Source organism: Saccoglossus kowalevskii, chromosome 21 (assembly GCF_978046115.1).
Source record: "Saccoglossus kowalevskii chromosome 21, keSacKowa6.1, whole genome shotgun sequence".
Taxonomy (NCBI): Eukaryota; Metazoa; Hemichordata; class Enteropneusta; family Harrimaniidae; genus Saccoglossus; species Saccoglossus kowalevskii.
Window position 1 is genome coordinate 30,753,696 of NC_140661.1, and position 16,541 is coordinate 30,770,236.

The 16,541-nt window shown below is 40.3% G+C and overlaps 1 protein-coding gene across 4 annotated transcripts in view; it reads right to left on the minus strand.

Annotated features, from left to right (window-relative positions):
- The window catches only part of LOC102803624 (cytoplasmic dynein 1 intermediate chain 2-like), a 71,292-nt gene that overhangs the window by 45,915 nt on the left and 8,836 nt on the right, over positions 1 to 16,541 (minus strand). Inside the window, exons 2-5 of one of the 4 annotated variants that reach the window (XM_085495182.1) lie at positions 11,759 to 11,870; positions 9,116 to 9,203; positions 5,224 to 5,345; positions 4,114 to 4,140 (exon numbers count right to left, since the gene is read on the minus strand). In XM_085495182.1, the coding sequence (XP_085351308.1) occupies positions 4,114 to 4,140; positions 5,224 to 5,345; positions 9,116 to 9,203; positions 11,759 to 11,870 (349 nt within the window). Of the gene's footprint in view, positions 1 to 4,113; positions 4,141 to 4,212; positions 4,225 to 5,223; positions 5,346 to 9,115; positions 9,204 to 11,758; positions 11,877 to 16,541 lie in introns of all 4 variants that reach the window. The other 3 variants (XM_085495181.1, XM_085495183.1, XM_085495184.1) reach the window with 3 other exon arrangements.

Genomic DNA, 16,541 nt, shown 5'->3' on the forward strand with positions numbered 1-16,541 from the left:
TCAGGTGGGGCTGTCAGGGCAGTCAGGTGAGACTGTCAGGGCAGTCAGGTGAGACTGTCAGGGCAATCAGGTGAGGCTGTCAGGGCAATCAGGTGAGGCTGTCAGGGCAATCAGGTGAGGCTGTCAGGGCAATCAGGTGAGGCTGTCAGGGCAATCAGGTGAGGCTGTCAGGGCAATCAGGTGAGGCTGTCAGGGCAATCAGGTGAGGCTGTCAGGGCAATCAGGTGAGGCTGTCAGGGCAATCAGGTGAGGCTGTCCGGGCAATCAGGTGAGGCTGTCCGGGCAATCAGGTGAGGCTGTCAGGGCAATCAGGTGGGGCTGTCAGGGCAATCAGGTGAGGCTGTCAGGGCAATCAGGTGAGGCTGTCAGGGCAATCAGGTGAGGCTGTCAGGGCAATCAGGTGAGGCTGTCAGGGCAATCAGGTGAGGCTGTCAGGGCAATCAGGTGAGGCTGTCAGGGCAATCAGGTGAGGCTGTCCGGGCAATCAGGTGAGGCTGTCCGGGCAATCAGGTGGGGCTGTGATGGCAATCAGGTGGGGCTGTCAGGGCAATCAGGTGAGGCTGTCAGGGCAATCAGGTGAGGCTGTCAGGGCAATCAGGTGAGGCTGTCAGGGCAATCAGGTGAGGCTGTCAGGGCAATCAGGTGAGGCTGTCAGGGCAATCAGGTGAGGCTGTCAGGGCAATCAGGTGAGGCTGTCAGGGCAATCAGGTGAGGCTGTCAGGGCAATCAGGTGAGGCTGTCAGGGCAATCAGGTGAGGCTGTCCGGGCAATCAGGTGAGGCTGTCAGGGCAGTCAGGTGAGGCTGTCAGGGCAGTCAGGTGAGGCTGTCAGGGCAATCAGGTGAGGCTGTCAGGGCAATCAGGTGGGGCTGTCAGGGCAATCAGGTGGGGCTGTCAGGGCAATCAGGTGGGGCTGTCAGGGCAATCAGGTGAGGCTGTCAGGGCAATCAGGTGAGGCTGTCAGGGCAGTCAGGTGAGGCTGTCAGGGCAGTCAGGTGAGGATGTCAGGGCAATCAGGTGGGGCTGTCAGGGCAATCAGGTGAGGCTGTCAGGGCAATCAGGTGAGGCTGTCAGGGCAATCAGGTGGGGCTGTCAGGGCAATCAGGTGGGGCTGTCAGGGCAATCAGGTGGGGCTGTCAGGGCAATCAGGTGAGACTGCCAGGGCAATCAGGTGAGACTGTCAGGGCAATCAGGTGAGGCTGTCCGGGGAATCAGGTGAGGCTGTCATGGCAATCAGGTGGGGCTGTCAGGGCAATCAGGTGAGGCTGTCAGGGCAATCAGGTGGGGCTGTCAGGGCAATCAGGTGGGGCTGTCAGGGCAATCAGGTGGGGCTGTCAGGGCAATCAGGTGAGACTGCCAGGGCAATCAGGTGAGACTGTCAGGGCAATCAGGTGGGGCTGTCAGGGCAATCAGGTGAGGCTGTCAGGGCAATCAGGTGAGGCTGTCAGGGCAATCAGGTGAGGCTGTCAGGGCAATCAGGTGAGGCTGTCAGGGCAATCAGGTGGGGTTGTCAGGGCAATCAGGTGAGGCTGTCAGGGCAATCAGGTGAGGCTGTCAGGGCAATCAGGTGAGACTGTCAGGGCAATCAGGTGGGGCTGTCAGGGCAATCAGGTGGGGCTGTCAGGGCAATCAGGTGGGGCTGTCAGGGCAATCAGGTGAGGCTGTCAGGGCAATCAGGTGAGGCTGTCAGGGCAATCAGGTGAGGCTGTCAGGGCAATCAGGTGAGGCTGTCAGGGCAATCAGGTGAGGCTGTCAGGGCAATCAGGTGAGGCTGTCCGGGCAATCAGGTGAGGCTGTCAGGGCAATTAGGTGGGGTTGTCAGGGCAATCAGGTGGGGTTGTCAGGGCAATCAGGTGGGGCTGTCAGGGCAATCAGGTGAGGCTGTCAGGGCAATCAGGTGAGGCTGTCAGGGCAATCAGGTGAGGCTGTCAGGGCAATCAGGTGAGGCTGTCAGGGCAATCAGGTGGGGCTGTCAGGGCAATCAGGTGGGGCTGTCAGGGCAATCAGGTGAGGCTGTCAGGGCAATCAGGTGAGGCTGTCAGGGCAGTCAGGTGAGGCTGTCAGGGCAGTCAGGTGAGGATGTCAGGGCAATCAGGTGGGGCTGTCAGGGCAATCAGGTGAGGCTGTCAGGGCAATCAGGTGAGGCTGTCAGGGCAATCAGGTGAGGCTGTCAGGGCAGTCAGGTGAGGCTGTCAGGGCAGTCAGGTGAGGCTGTCAGGGCAATCAGGTGGGGCTGTCAGGGCAATCAGGTGAGGCTGTCCGGGGAATCAGGTGAGGCTGTCATGGCAATCAGGTGGGGCTGTCAGGGCAATCAGGTGAGGCTGTCAGGGCAATCAGGTGGGGCTGTCAGGGCAATCAGGTGGGGCTGTCAGGGCAATCAGGTGGGGCTGTCAGGGCAATCAGGTGAGACTGCCAGGGCAATCAGGTGAGACTGTCAGGGCAATCAGGTGGGGCTGTCAGGGCAATCAGGTGAGGCTGTCAGGGCAATCAGGTGAGGCTGTCAGGGCAATCAGGTGAGGCTGTCAGGGCAATCAGGTGAGGCTGTCAGGGCAATCAGGTGGGGTTGTCAGGGCAATCAGGTGAGGCTGTCAGGGCAATCAGGTGAGGCTGTCAGGGCAATCAGGTGAGACTGTCAGGGCAATCAGGTGGGGCTGTCAGGGCAATCAGGTGGGGCTGTCAGGGCAATCAGGTGGGGCTGTCAGGGCAATCAGGTGAGGCTGTCAGGGCAATCAGGTGAGGCTGTCAGGGCAATCAGGTGAGGCTGTCAGGGCAATCAGGTGAGGCTGTCAGGGCAATCAGGTGAGGCTGTCAGGGCAATCAGGTGAGGCTGTCCGGGCAATCAGGTGAGGCTGTCAGGGCAATTAGGTGGGGTTGTCAGGGCAATCAGGTGGGGTTGTCAGGGCAATCAGGTGAGGTTGTCAGGGCAATCAGGTGAGACTGTCAGGGCAGTTAGGTGAGGCTGTCAGGGCAATCAGGTGAGGCTGTCAGGGCAATCAGGTGAGGCTGTCAGGGCAATCAGGTGAGGCTGTCCGGGCAATCAGGTGAGGCTGTCAGGGCAATCAGGTGAGGCTGTCAGGGCAATCAGGTGAGGCTGTCAGGGCAATCAGGTGAGGCGGTTAGGGCAATCAGGTGAGGCTGTCCGGGCAATCAGGTGAGGCTGTCAGGGCAATCAGGTGGGGTTGTCAGGGCAATCAGGTGGGGTTGTCAGGGCAATCAGGTGAGGCTGTCAGGGCAATCAGGTGAGGTTGTCAGGGCAATCAGGTGAGGTTGTCAGGGCAATCAGGTGAGACTGTCAGGGCAGTCAGGTGAGGCTGTCAGGGCAATCAGGTGGGGTTGTCAGGGCAATCAGGTGGGGTTGTCAGGGCAATCAGGTGAGGTTGTCAGGGCAATCAGGTGGGGTTGTCAGGGCAATCAGGTGAGGCTGTCTGGGCAATCAGGTGAAGTAGAACTTTTGTCCTGCTAATATTGGGAAATTGATCAGCCTAAAATATATCAAGTCAGTAATATGCATAATAACACATCATATCCAGATTCTGTTTCATTATTGGTCATTACTTATTCACATAAGGTTCTATAGAATTATGCAATCTCTTGCACATGAAATGCATATCGAAAGTGATTCAGATGACATGAAATTAGACTTTTTGAGAGACAAGAAATTGATCTAGTATCCAACAAAAATTCACAAAAGACTAAGAATTCTTAACTATTTTTCTTAACTATCGCAGTTAGCACTTCTCTAAAAGATGTTAATCTTAAATATGCAACCCAACTTTGCATGTTCTATGCAGCTTCTACACTGTTGCATGTATATGGGCAAACAAGTGATATTTATTTTATCACAAGTATGAATTGAATTGTGCTCAGTCGATATCAGGAGATAGTCATAAAACACATAGTCATTAGATTCATTAAAGTCAGTTCAATTTCTATGACCTGATTTGTTGGGAGACATGAAATGCCACTAGGGATATATATGTTAATGCCCTTATGGACATTCATTATGTGTTCATTATTATACCTTTCATACAGTATTGAGAAAAAGTGCACTTGAGAATACTATTATGGGATGCAATAAAACAAACGTAAATATATATACATGTAGCTATTGTACCTTCAAACTCCACAAGATTGCGATGACCTTTGAATGAAGAAAGAAATTGAGGAAAGAATGTAATGTGAGGTGGTAGAGACTGAGGAAGAACTTACTTACATGTAGGTAACTCTAAAGGAAGGGAGAAATAATAAACTACAATATATTAAGATATAACTTAGAGTAAGATTACACAATTTGAATGTTTTTATTTTTGTAGGAAAGACACTCTGATATGGTACACAGGACTACTGCAGTATTGTATTTTAAGTCACAACATGATGACATGATGCTTTGATTCAATCATCAACATAAAGAATTATACTACTGTGCACTGCCCATTCTCATTGGTTCATTGCTATCACATGGAGCTATGTAATAACAGACAATAACTGTGGATATTGAGGTCAATGCTCTGACATATAACATTGTGTATACAACTGTGACACAGCAATTACTGAATGTTTCCCTATATGTGAATGGATCCTTGATTGCAATGCCTTGAGTTATTATTTTTATTATTATCTCTTTAGATTTTATGAAAATAAACTATAAGAGTACTCTCCGCCTCAGATTTTGAATACAGCAGATGACTCATAAGGTGTCTCTGTTGATGAACCTTCAAATGAACCTGTGAAGTTTTAGTTCCAATTGAGCTTCTGCAAATTATATTCAAACAATTCACCAACATTAGGGTATGCACTTAACTACACTGCAATAATGGCCTGCATTTTAAATACTACTACTATACATACATGCTAGATTTACTGAGATCCTAAAATGACTGCACTCCAAAACAGATTAGTTACAGGTCCCAATGTAAACATCAACAAAAAATGCATTTATTAAGTCGCCATAAGTTGATCATTTTGACAGGACATTTTACTGTCATAAAATAACTTAATTAAAAAAATATGATTGTTATATTGACTTCTATGTGTCAAGAAATAAAGCGAAAAAACTGTCTCTCTCAGTTTGTTACACATCTAAAAATTGAGATACTAAAAATGTGAATTCATTGAATTTCATGAATTCATTTCCACTTTCATAAGTACATTTTGTTTTGCACTATTTTAATAATTATTGTAATCTGGACAATCTGTCACAAAATACCATGGAAGACATTCTTACCGTCTTTGTCACTGTTGGTTTCCACTGGTGTTTGAGTTTCTTTACAATATTGCACTAACTCCTTAGGTGGAATAACAGTAGTTGATATGTCACTATATCCAAGCTTTGGTTTGTGTTTTGGACTGAAAAAACACAATGCATGTAAAAAGATTACGTAGGGCTGAAAACTTTTTTATTTCCACAGGAGAATTATTTTTGTTTTATTTTGTGAGACACCGCAAAGTTTTGTTAGATTTTTGTTACTTGAGACAGTCATGACATTGATTGGCTTATGTGTACATGGATCATGTATATCATGCAATCAATATCATGACAGTCATGGTCCTCATAAAACTGCATGAAATTTTAGATCAATAAAGTCACAGGTTGCAAAAACCGGTCACTGGTAGCATAATAGTTGTTGCATCAGACTCGTTAGACCCAAGTTCAAATCCTACCTCAGGCTGAACACCAGAAAGGGTTGACCCCCTACCCTGGGTGAGTGTGCCACAGACTCAATAGGAAGGCCAATTCCACTGGCCGGAATTCATTCACTAACGAATGCGACTTTGGGGAACCTTGGTTGAGGTCCGCAGGTGCTTGTGTTTGACCGAGCCTGGCTGATGCCAGGATAGCGCATTAAATTGCTATTTGATAAGAGAGATTGCAGCATAGCCCTGTCAAGTAGTACCAAACATGAATATTGCTTCTGTGGCAAAAATGCACTATGTGTCAGAACTAGCACTTGTAATTTGCACATACAACAAGCAGCCTGTCGGCTAAGATAGCTCCGCTGTTAGCAATGCACATTACAATTAAAGAACTTAAGATATCATTAGAAAATGAACAATATATATATAAAAAGCAACGGGACAAATCTGAAAGAAGTCCACACGTAGTACCTATATATGTGATATAAAAGCAATCTGACTTGCGGTTTTTAACAAGAAGTCGAAAATATCACTTTTCACCAAAAATGACAAAAATAATCATCAAAATTAGATAATTGGAGATATCACAACGAAATTAACAAATCTGAAAGAGGTCCACATGTAGTACCTATATATGTAATATCAAAACAATTGGACTTGCGGTTTTTAACAAGAAGTCGAAAATATCACTTTTTACCAAAAATGACAAAAATATTCACCAAAATTAGGTATTTAAAGATATCATTACAAAATGGACAAATCTGAGAGAGGTCCACATGTAGTGCCTATATATGTAATATAAAAGCAATTGGACTCGCAGTTTTTAACAAGAAGTCGAAAATATCACTTTTTACCAAAAATGACAAAAATTTGCACCAAAATTAGAGAATTGAAGATATCATCATGAAATGAACAAATCTGAGAGAGGTCTACCCAAGGTACATATACACCAAGTATCAAAGCATTCAGGCTTGTAGTTTTCAAGAAGAAGTCGAAAAAGTAAAATATTGACACGGACGACGGACAATCACTCATATGATAAGCTCCATTCGACAAAGTCGACAGCGGAACTAAAAAAAAGAATGTCCAGAATGTCACAAGACAAAAAAACATTTTGCTGTCACATCTTAGAAATAGCAAGACAAGTATTTCAATCAGTAACACAACACCACATGATACAACAATAATAAACCTGTGAAATTCTTTAAATTATGTTCAAACATTTCACTTGTAGTAGTTTGTGCATTTAATTGATGAAGCATGTCTATGGTCAAAATAAGTCACATTTCAATGAAAGTTGAATCAAAGAAAGCTTAGAAAGAACTCCTGTGTGCTGAGAGTATTGGAGACACAGTAAAAATTAATTCAAAATTACTTGAACATATTGATGGAAAAACTGAAAACTAATTATGCAAATCTGGAAATTAAAATGAACAGATTTGAGCGTAAATCTAAGAAGGTCTGGGCAATGTAACAGACCATCTATGTTCCAAGTTTCATTGAAATGTGATCAGAACAAAAAAAATATGAATTATTATGCTAATTAGGAAATTAATATGAAGAGATTTTAACCCAAAACTAATCAGATTTGTACATTGTCCTAGAGCATCTTTGTATCAAGTTACATTGAAATGGAATAATTATTACTCAGATATCAGTGTGAAAGCTTAAAATAGGTTAATTATGCAAATTAGGTAATTAATATGTATAGATTTTAACCCAAAATTAATCAGGTCTGTCTATTGTCCTGGAGCATCTATTTACAAAGTTTCATTGAAATGTGATGATTAGTACTTGAGTGCTTGTTTTGGATATCAGTGGAACAGTCATGGAACAGCTACAAATTAGCTAATTATCATGCAGTAATTCAGTAATTACCGTTAAAGTCCTAATATAAACCGCATACGTAATAGTAACCGCACCCCCAATTCCGGCTTCGGGGTTAAAGAGTTCTTAACAAAAATTGAAAACTTGAAAAGTACCTATTACTAACCGCACCCCCAATTCAACAAGACCGTGACTAACTTCATTGTTTCAACCAGCTGTTCCAAAACGGCATTGTTCCTAATCCTATTCTTTGTTTCGACAACATGCCTAAAAATATTCACACCTATTTATTGTTCAGCGGTGATAAGATGTCAGACAGGCAATGAAACTGCTTTTGTTCTGGCGGCGACCTCTGTCAATACTCTTTCTGAATACGTCTGTGTTTCGTAAGTTTTAGACAATGAGCTTTTATCACCGTAAAAATGTTAAACTGAGCATTGAAGAATAATTTATCTTTCGAAAACAAATAATTTCTTGATTTAAAAAAAAAATCATGCAGTTTTCCCATGGAAATCAAAGGAAAAAGATCGCACTACATTATCGGTAAATCTCTTCCGTGTTGCGTTCACCATGAGGTCGCTGAACTGTCATTAACATATTTAAATGAGCTATGTAATTTAGACACGTGGGCACCATCCAGCATTTTGATTGGTTAAATGGCGACTTGACCTATCCGGTCAATAATACGTCACGTGAGCATTCAAAAGCATGGCGGATATCGTATCGGCTGTTTACATGTGACTGAAATCATTCGCTTACGGGGAAACTAAGTTGAATTTTACTTGCATTTTATAACAATTCAACGAATTTATTTTTCGTGCGTTATTGTAATCACTACTAAATAATAATCACCAATATCAACACTTCGAAAACAAGTAAGTTATTCACTTGAGACCAGCAGCATGGCCGGATCGAGCTACCGTTATGTGATCATTTGCTACTAAGCAGTGCATTCGTGTTTTTATTTGAAACTTCTGTTAGAATATACTTTTCGTTACCAAGAAAATTAAAAAAAATAAATGCATATTACATTAAAAATACTGAGTATTTTTTGTATCATGTAGAATTTTTTTTTTATTGTAATTTTTCAACATTTCGTAACGCCTATTTTAGAACCAAAATAAGGCCTTTCACTCTTCCCCGACGCCTATTCAAGAGATTGTACGGTGTATTGTTTGTTTTGTGCATGTGTTGTGGACAAAAAATGACCACGCCCATTTAGTGATTGCAATATGTACGTAATAGAAACCGCACCCCGAACTTGAGCTTTTGATCCCAATTTTTAAATTGATACATTGTAATATAAACCGCGGTTTATAATAGGACTTTAACGGTAATATGGATGAATTTTCACCAAAAACTAATCAAAACTGCACATGTGTTCAGAGCATCTATGTAACAAGTTTTATCAAAATCCAATGAGTGGTTCTTTAGATATCACTGGAACAGACAGACATACACTCATACAGACATACTAACTGCAAAGACTCCCAATGCGTGCTTCACAAACGGGAGTCAAAAATGTTTCTTTCACATTGTAGAGATGTAATAGAGCAAATATTTTTAAGATTTTGCTTTTATCATAATGATTGTGAATGGATATTTTAGTCAAGTATTGAATAAGTATTGCATGAACTTGAACATAAGAGCAATACCTTATAAAAGCTGGGGTTTCTCCAGGTGAACCTTGACTACTAGCCTCACTGATTGACTTGGATTGTACAGGTGATGACCCTGTACTACCTGAAAAGACATAAGACACATTACAATAGACAGAAAAACAATCAAAGTTGTAGTGCTACCAGTGCATGCACTAGCCCTGGTTCACAGTCTAGTGAAGTGACATGCGATTTACCAGTGATCTTTAAGTTCTAATTGTCCAAGAAATGTACAAGTAGTTGCACAAATGTCAAGTATGATATGTGTTTCATTCGACATATACTGCATAAAAAGCACTAAATTTGTACCACACTGTCAATGTGAGTGGTTTTTCACCATTAAATAGCAATAAATTCACCCTGTACAATGCTTTTCACAAATTATCCTTTATTGATGGACAAAGTTATCTAGTAAATTCGCCCAAGGGAAATTGAACGGCAGTTCAGGTTATTAAAAAAAATAAAATGGGACCAAGAAATAGTCCAGAGCAATTTTACGGCAGTTTTTTCAAGGTGTTATTTTAATCTTTTCTGATGCCTAAAAGTTTCGCCTTAGTCATTGACTAGAGTATTGATGTTTATTGCGACTAGCGATGAATGGGTTAGCTTCGTTTCGACAATGAGCTGTTAAACTATTTTTTATTTTAAAACAAATCATGCTGCTTTCCCATCAAAATCCAAGCCAAAAGATTGTACAACAACATCGGCAAATCTCTTCTGTTCTGCGTTCATTAACATTAACATATTTAAATGAGCTATGGTAATTTAAACACGTTGGCATCATCTTTTGTTTTCATTGGTTAATTAGCGATTTGACCTGTCAGGTCAAAGAACACCATCAGGTTAAAACATGGCGGATATTCATTTCTACAGCATCAAGCATTTAAAATGCGATCGAAATCATTCGTTTATAAACGAAATAAGTTGAAATTTATTTGCATTTCATAACAACTGAACAAATTTATTTATTGCACATTATTAAAATCATTATTAGGTAATACCATACTCGACCGCGTTAGCGCCCAGGGGCCTCAACTCAGAAAATCATGATTTTTTAGGGGTGGGCGCTTACCCGAGCACCCCCCTCGAAAAAGAGTGCAAATGAAAAATTTTATTCATCAAGTGACAGATTACGTCTTTGAGGAAAATCAAATTACGAAATTAGTTGAGTTGTCATTGATTTTCACAATGAAGGAACAGAAATGATCACAAAAAATATGCACATTTTATTACAATATTAATTACGTACCACCAGAATTTACGAAATTAAAAACATTTGAGTCTGTTGGAACACAGTCGAAGTCAAAATTGTCATATTATCTCCACTGACGAAGGTGTTGGATCGTACGCAAACTCTCGATGAAAATCACTTTCCGCCATGATGCCTTTGCAGATTTCACCTGCAGCGGCGTCCTTTGACCTAATGGGTCAAGTTGGTTATTAACCAATTTAAATGCTGTGTTGTACTGATGCAATTCTTCGGAAATTCACGAAGACTTTCCGGTAACGCAATGCGGAGGTGAATTATCGATGTCGAAGTACGATCTGTTGGAATTGATTTCAGCGAATAAACGACATAGTTTTTCCAAAAAACTAGTAACTAGCCATTTTTGAGAGGTAAACTGAATATGGCATGAAATATTTACCGCATTTTACTTGTATTAACAGGTCATTGTCGAAGCGTAGGTTACGCACGGTTACCGTGTTCTACGCATTCACAACATGTTCACAGTGATCGATATCCACGCTGTATCATATAAAAACAATTACCAAGATTCGTTACGCAAGACCAAGTTTTAAATTAGATGCATTTTGAAGGGGTGGGCGCTTTGCCGAATGTGACCCCAAATATAAAAATTGCGCAAAAGTGGGGGGTGGGCGCTTGCCCGGGCATGGGCGCTAACGCGGTCGAGTACGGTAATCAACAATTGTGAAACGCAGAAAGACCGGATTGCGCGATCATTTGCTACTAAGCAATGCAGTTGTGTTCGTTTTAATTTGAAACTTCTTTTAGAATATACTTTCATTACTAATAAAATGAAACACAAAATTCGTTAATGTGATTTTTTTGAGGAAAATCCAGCAAGGAAACAAAATGTATAAAATTTTAGATTAGCTTTTGCAATAGTTTCTTTCGTTTTGGGTGGTCCAACTGCCGGCGTTGAAAATCGGCATAGTTGGATTTTTCAATGAAATTATACAAATGTAAGCCCCCCCAAAATATTCGATGATCATTTTTTGAACCCCAAATAAGGGCCCACCAGCCATGAAACTGCCCAGGGCAATTTTTCGGATGCTATAATTTTGAAAGTTCCATCAAATATATGACAAGGTGAACAAATAATTACATTGTCTCCATGAGTTATCAATTTTTAAAAATAAATACATTTGAAAACTGAGCAGTCAGAACATGTCATAACAGCATTCATTAAAACTAAATGTCCAGCAGTGTAACATTTTTAATCCAATCTGAACAAGTCATGACACAGTTCCTGTTGTTTAACGAAAGAATATATTTGAGTGCATGTGTTCATACACACAGTATAGATGACAGCAACTGGCAATCACCTTTATGAATAACTCTGCTTGATCATCTTTGATGACAGCAGAGCAAAAAAGATTAGGTCAATAATAATGTACCTCTTTCTGGTAATCCAAATTCTTGTAATAGTGACTCAGTGGCTTTCCATCTTTTCTCTAAATCCGATTCGGAACCTGATGAAGGTGGTGCAGTCCCTTTGGAAGCAAGCGTCTGTTCCTTCATAATGTAAGAAAACGAAAAAGTTAAAATTCACAATTAGTTATTTTATGAGTACACATGGCGGGCAATATACCATGTAATATCCATTTTTATTCAATGTCATGTGATCGAGTTTCAACCAATCATAGCAGGCATAACACCAGTGAGATGTGATAAAAAAGGCCACTGCCACTGTTGTGTTTGCAGTTGCTTTTTGGTGGATTTTTAGTAAGATACTCTGTTTTGATGTTAAGGGTATTCTTTATATGAAGCAAATATGTACGACAAAGCTGCAACTGAAACGTCACATCTGGGATCGATGTGGCACATTCTACGCTGTGCATTTCTATGCATGCCATGCTGATGCTCACCAAGAACAATCCAAGGTGAGTGACTTGTAAGTAAAATGTGTGGCTTGTTCATGAGTCATTGCAGTCATTTCCACGGCACTCAGACATTTCTCAATTCATTTCAACAATTTTATAATTGATAAATTTAGTGATTCACACTGCTGAAACACAGTTACTAAATCAAAGAAAACTTAGAAAGAACTCCCATGTGCTGAGAGTATTGGAGACACATTAAATATAATTTGAAATTACTTAGCTGAAAACTAATTATGCAAATCAGAAAATTAACATGAACAGATTTGATTGTAAAACTAATGAGGTCTGCGCAATGTAACAAAAACTCTATGTACCAAGTTTAATTGAAATGTGATTAAAACCAAAAAATTATGAATTATTATGCTAATTGGGGAAATAATATGAACAGAGTTTTACCCCAAACTAATTAGGTTTGTACATTGTCCTAGAGCATCTTTGTACTAAGTTTCATTAAAATGGAAATTAGTACTTTAGATATCAGTGTGAAAGCTTAAAATTGGTTAATTATGCAAATTGGGTAATTAATATGTACAGATTTTAACCCACAATTATCCAGGTCTGTCTATTGTCCTACAGCATCCATGTATAAACATTCATTGATATGTGATGATTACCCGCAAATAAGCGCCACCCTCAATTAAGAGCCACTCAGTGAAAATTTGTTACATTTGACCCTCCATTAAGAGCCACCAAGAGTTGAGTGGTTTTGTCAATAAGAACCCTGAAATAAGCGCCAGCTGCCCGGTTGTTTACAATCAGGCAGACACCGAGCTTGTCATGCCTCACTTCCACCTGCATTGTTTATTGCCCCACAGAAGGTGCGAGACAAATAAAGATTATCCCCATAACTTGCCTGATGTCCTGTGTAATTGAGAACGGAAGAATGATAGACGAAAGAAATGCACTGAGAGCGTGAATGTGACTGTCAACTTGTCCATTTTATATTTCTGACACACAATCGACCAATTCACAAACTATTCAGTAGTAACTACTAGTATGTTTTTTGCCGAAACACCGAAGGACACGTTGAGATATTCATTGTCAATTGTCAAACAACGTCACGATTTTAGAACGCCTTTATCGGAAAATCGGAGGTATCGAAAATACATTCTCACAGACGGACCGGAACAGGAAGTCAGCAGAAAACAAAAGATTTTTTCCTTAGCGTGGGGGGAATTTGGTTAGCGTGGGGGAAAACAGAGGTGTTAATCCGGTCACGGCAACGTTTGAGGGATCGTGACGTAGCTCCGACTGTGAGAATGTAATGATTACGCAGCCCACTCTCGCTGATCGTGATTTTGGGTTATTTTTTGCATTTTATTTGAGACGTTCGTTTTTGGATGATTCGAGACAAAATGTTCAGGGAAGTAACAAAATAACTGGCATTAGTTTGGAGAGGACTCTCTTGCCGAAAATAATCAAAATTGAAGTTGAATGGATTAGTTCCACAAACTTGTGCGATCAACTTGTCTTACAGCAAAGTGAAGTCTACGTGACCCGCCTGACCCAAATATTTAAATTAGCTATTTGTGAGAATTGAAAATAATCTGAACTTGTACCAATCAGAAAATGCCTTGTAACAGGCCTGGGCTTTCGTGAATGATTTCGTCTCTCCGATTGGTCACAGGAAATTATTTTTAATACATGTAATTGTTACTTTCTCGGTATCGTTTCGTATTTGGTTATATAGGGGTGGGGCTATAGTTTGACCCTGTTTGCGTGGACTGTGAAGTACGTGAATATCATTATAAGCTGGCTTGATTATGAAACAGGAAATATAAACCAAAGCTGTACTGTCAGACGTCTAGCGCAATTAAAACAATGCCCAAGCACCCAAGCTGTACAAATCTATAGAAAAACGTGTTTTTATTTATTGTTTTTGCCATAAATACAAGTGATTGGGCATCATTTTTATCATTCGTTCCATGCTTCCTTTGCAAGTATGTCCTCTCCTGTCGCTGCTGATCAGATCAATTCTATCCGAAACTATTTTATATTGTCACCAAATCAACCACCACGCCAGCCACAGCCACGCAAGTTATTCCCAGTTTTCAAGAAAAAAGTTTGTCGTACCAAACTTGGTAAACAATTGTACAAGTGATTTGAGTGTTGGGTCAGACACTGAGAGTGCTATCAAATCCGACTTCAGGCATCGCTACGCATTGTCAGTGAAACATGACTTCAGGCATTGCTACACATTGTCGATGAAACGTTGAATCGTCGTATTTATTTGACATTTGTTATTCCCATAACAGTATTTTTACAGAATAAATTAATTGCAATGATACATCATTAATAATTACTTGTCTGTTTTGGTTGTGTGTGTGTTTGCCTATCCCCTTCCCTATTTCACAATGAAAAAGTTTGATGACCCTGGTTTAAGAGCCACTGGCTACAGGGTTGTCAACATGTTACCTCAAATAAGCACCACCCAGAAATGAAAGTGTTACAAAGTGGCTCTTATTTGAGGGTTTTTATGGTAGTACCTGAGATATCAGTGTGAAAGTTGGAAATTGGTTAATTATGCAAATTAGGTGATTAATATGCACAAATATTTACCAAAAACTAATTGGGTCTCTGCATAATTTTAGATTCAGTGAAATGTGATGATTAGTACTTTAGATATCAGTAGAAAAGCTGAAAATTAATTATGCAAATTAGGTAATTAATATGCACAATTAGTTACCCTGAAACTAATCAGGTCTCTGCATAGTCCTAAAGGATCTATGTACCAAGTTTCATTGAAATGCGATGATTAGTACTTGAGATACCCATGGAAAAGCTGAAAATTAACTAATTATGCAAATTAGGTGATTAATATGCACAAATATTTATCCGAAACAATCAATCTCTGCATAGTCCTTGAGTATGTAAGTACCAAGTTTCATTGAAATGTAATGCTCACTACTTATATCAAAAGCTGAAAATTAATTAATTATGCAAATTAGGTAATTACATGTACTGATATTACCATAAAAACTATCAGGTCTGTGCAGTGTCATATGACATCTATGTACCAAGTTTCATTGAAATGTGATGATTAGTACTTGAGATATCAGTGGAAAAACCGAAAATTGACTAATCATTATGCAAATTAGGTAATTAGTATCCACGGATTATTACCAAAAACTAATCAAAACCTAGCATTAGTTCAGAAAATCTATGTACCAAGTTTCATCAAAATCCAATGAGTGGTTGTTTAGATAACAGTGGAACAGTCATAGAACCACTAAAAAATAGCTAATTATCATGCAAATTAGGTAATTAATATGCACGGATTTTTACCAAAAACTAATCAAATCTGTGCATATGTTCAGAGCATCTATGTACCAAGTTTCATCAAAATCCAATGAGTGGTTCTTTAGATATCAATGGAACAGTCATAGAACAGCTAAAAATTAGCTAATTATCATGCAAATTAGGTAATTAACGAGCATGGATTTTTACCAAAACCTAATCAAATCTGCGCATTGGCCCAGAGCATCTATGCACCAAGTTTCATCAAAAACCGATGTATGGTTCTTGAGATAGCAGTGGAACAGTCGGACACACATACACACATACATGTACATGTACACACACACACACACACACATACAGACACACTAACTGCAAAGACTCCCATTTTGTGCTTCGCACATGGGAGTCAAAAAGAGTAACTGTGGTTAAAAGTGGCATTCACTGTGTATTTCGCAGTATTTTTTTCAGTAAACAATGTAATATGAGTACTTTTATATTGTGGGAGAACGTGAGAGATGTGTGGTAGATGTGATTGTGCATGGCGAATGTCTGTTCGATGTGATAAAATAAATAACACAAGATCATTCGGGCAAGATCTCGATTTGTTGTCTACCCTTGGGCTGTTGGTCATGACCATAATATTGATGATGTCCTCGCTTTCGTCTTCGGCATCATCTATATTATGGTCATGACCACTATCCCTTGGGCAGGCAACAAATCGTGATGTTACCCTCACAAACATGCGTTATTAATTCAATGTTACCAGCCAGCTAGAGTGGATGTGTGTACATTTACATAGAAAAAAATGAAGAACTGAGTTCTAGGAAGAAATTTGTTTACACCCATACAACAAAGGGATTATCTTTATATATGTACCAACAAAACATATCACATGTCACTTTACATGATTAACTTATGCCAATAAAATGTTGCTTCCAATATCATTGGAAGATATGGAGGTGGTGCAATTAACACAAAACAAACACTGAAATTTTGATTGAAATTGAAGGGATTTTCATGAAATTTGCAAATTATGTTGCAGTGACATCATGAGCTT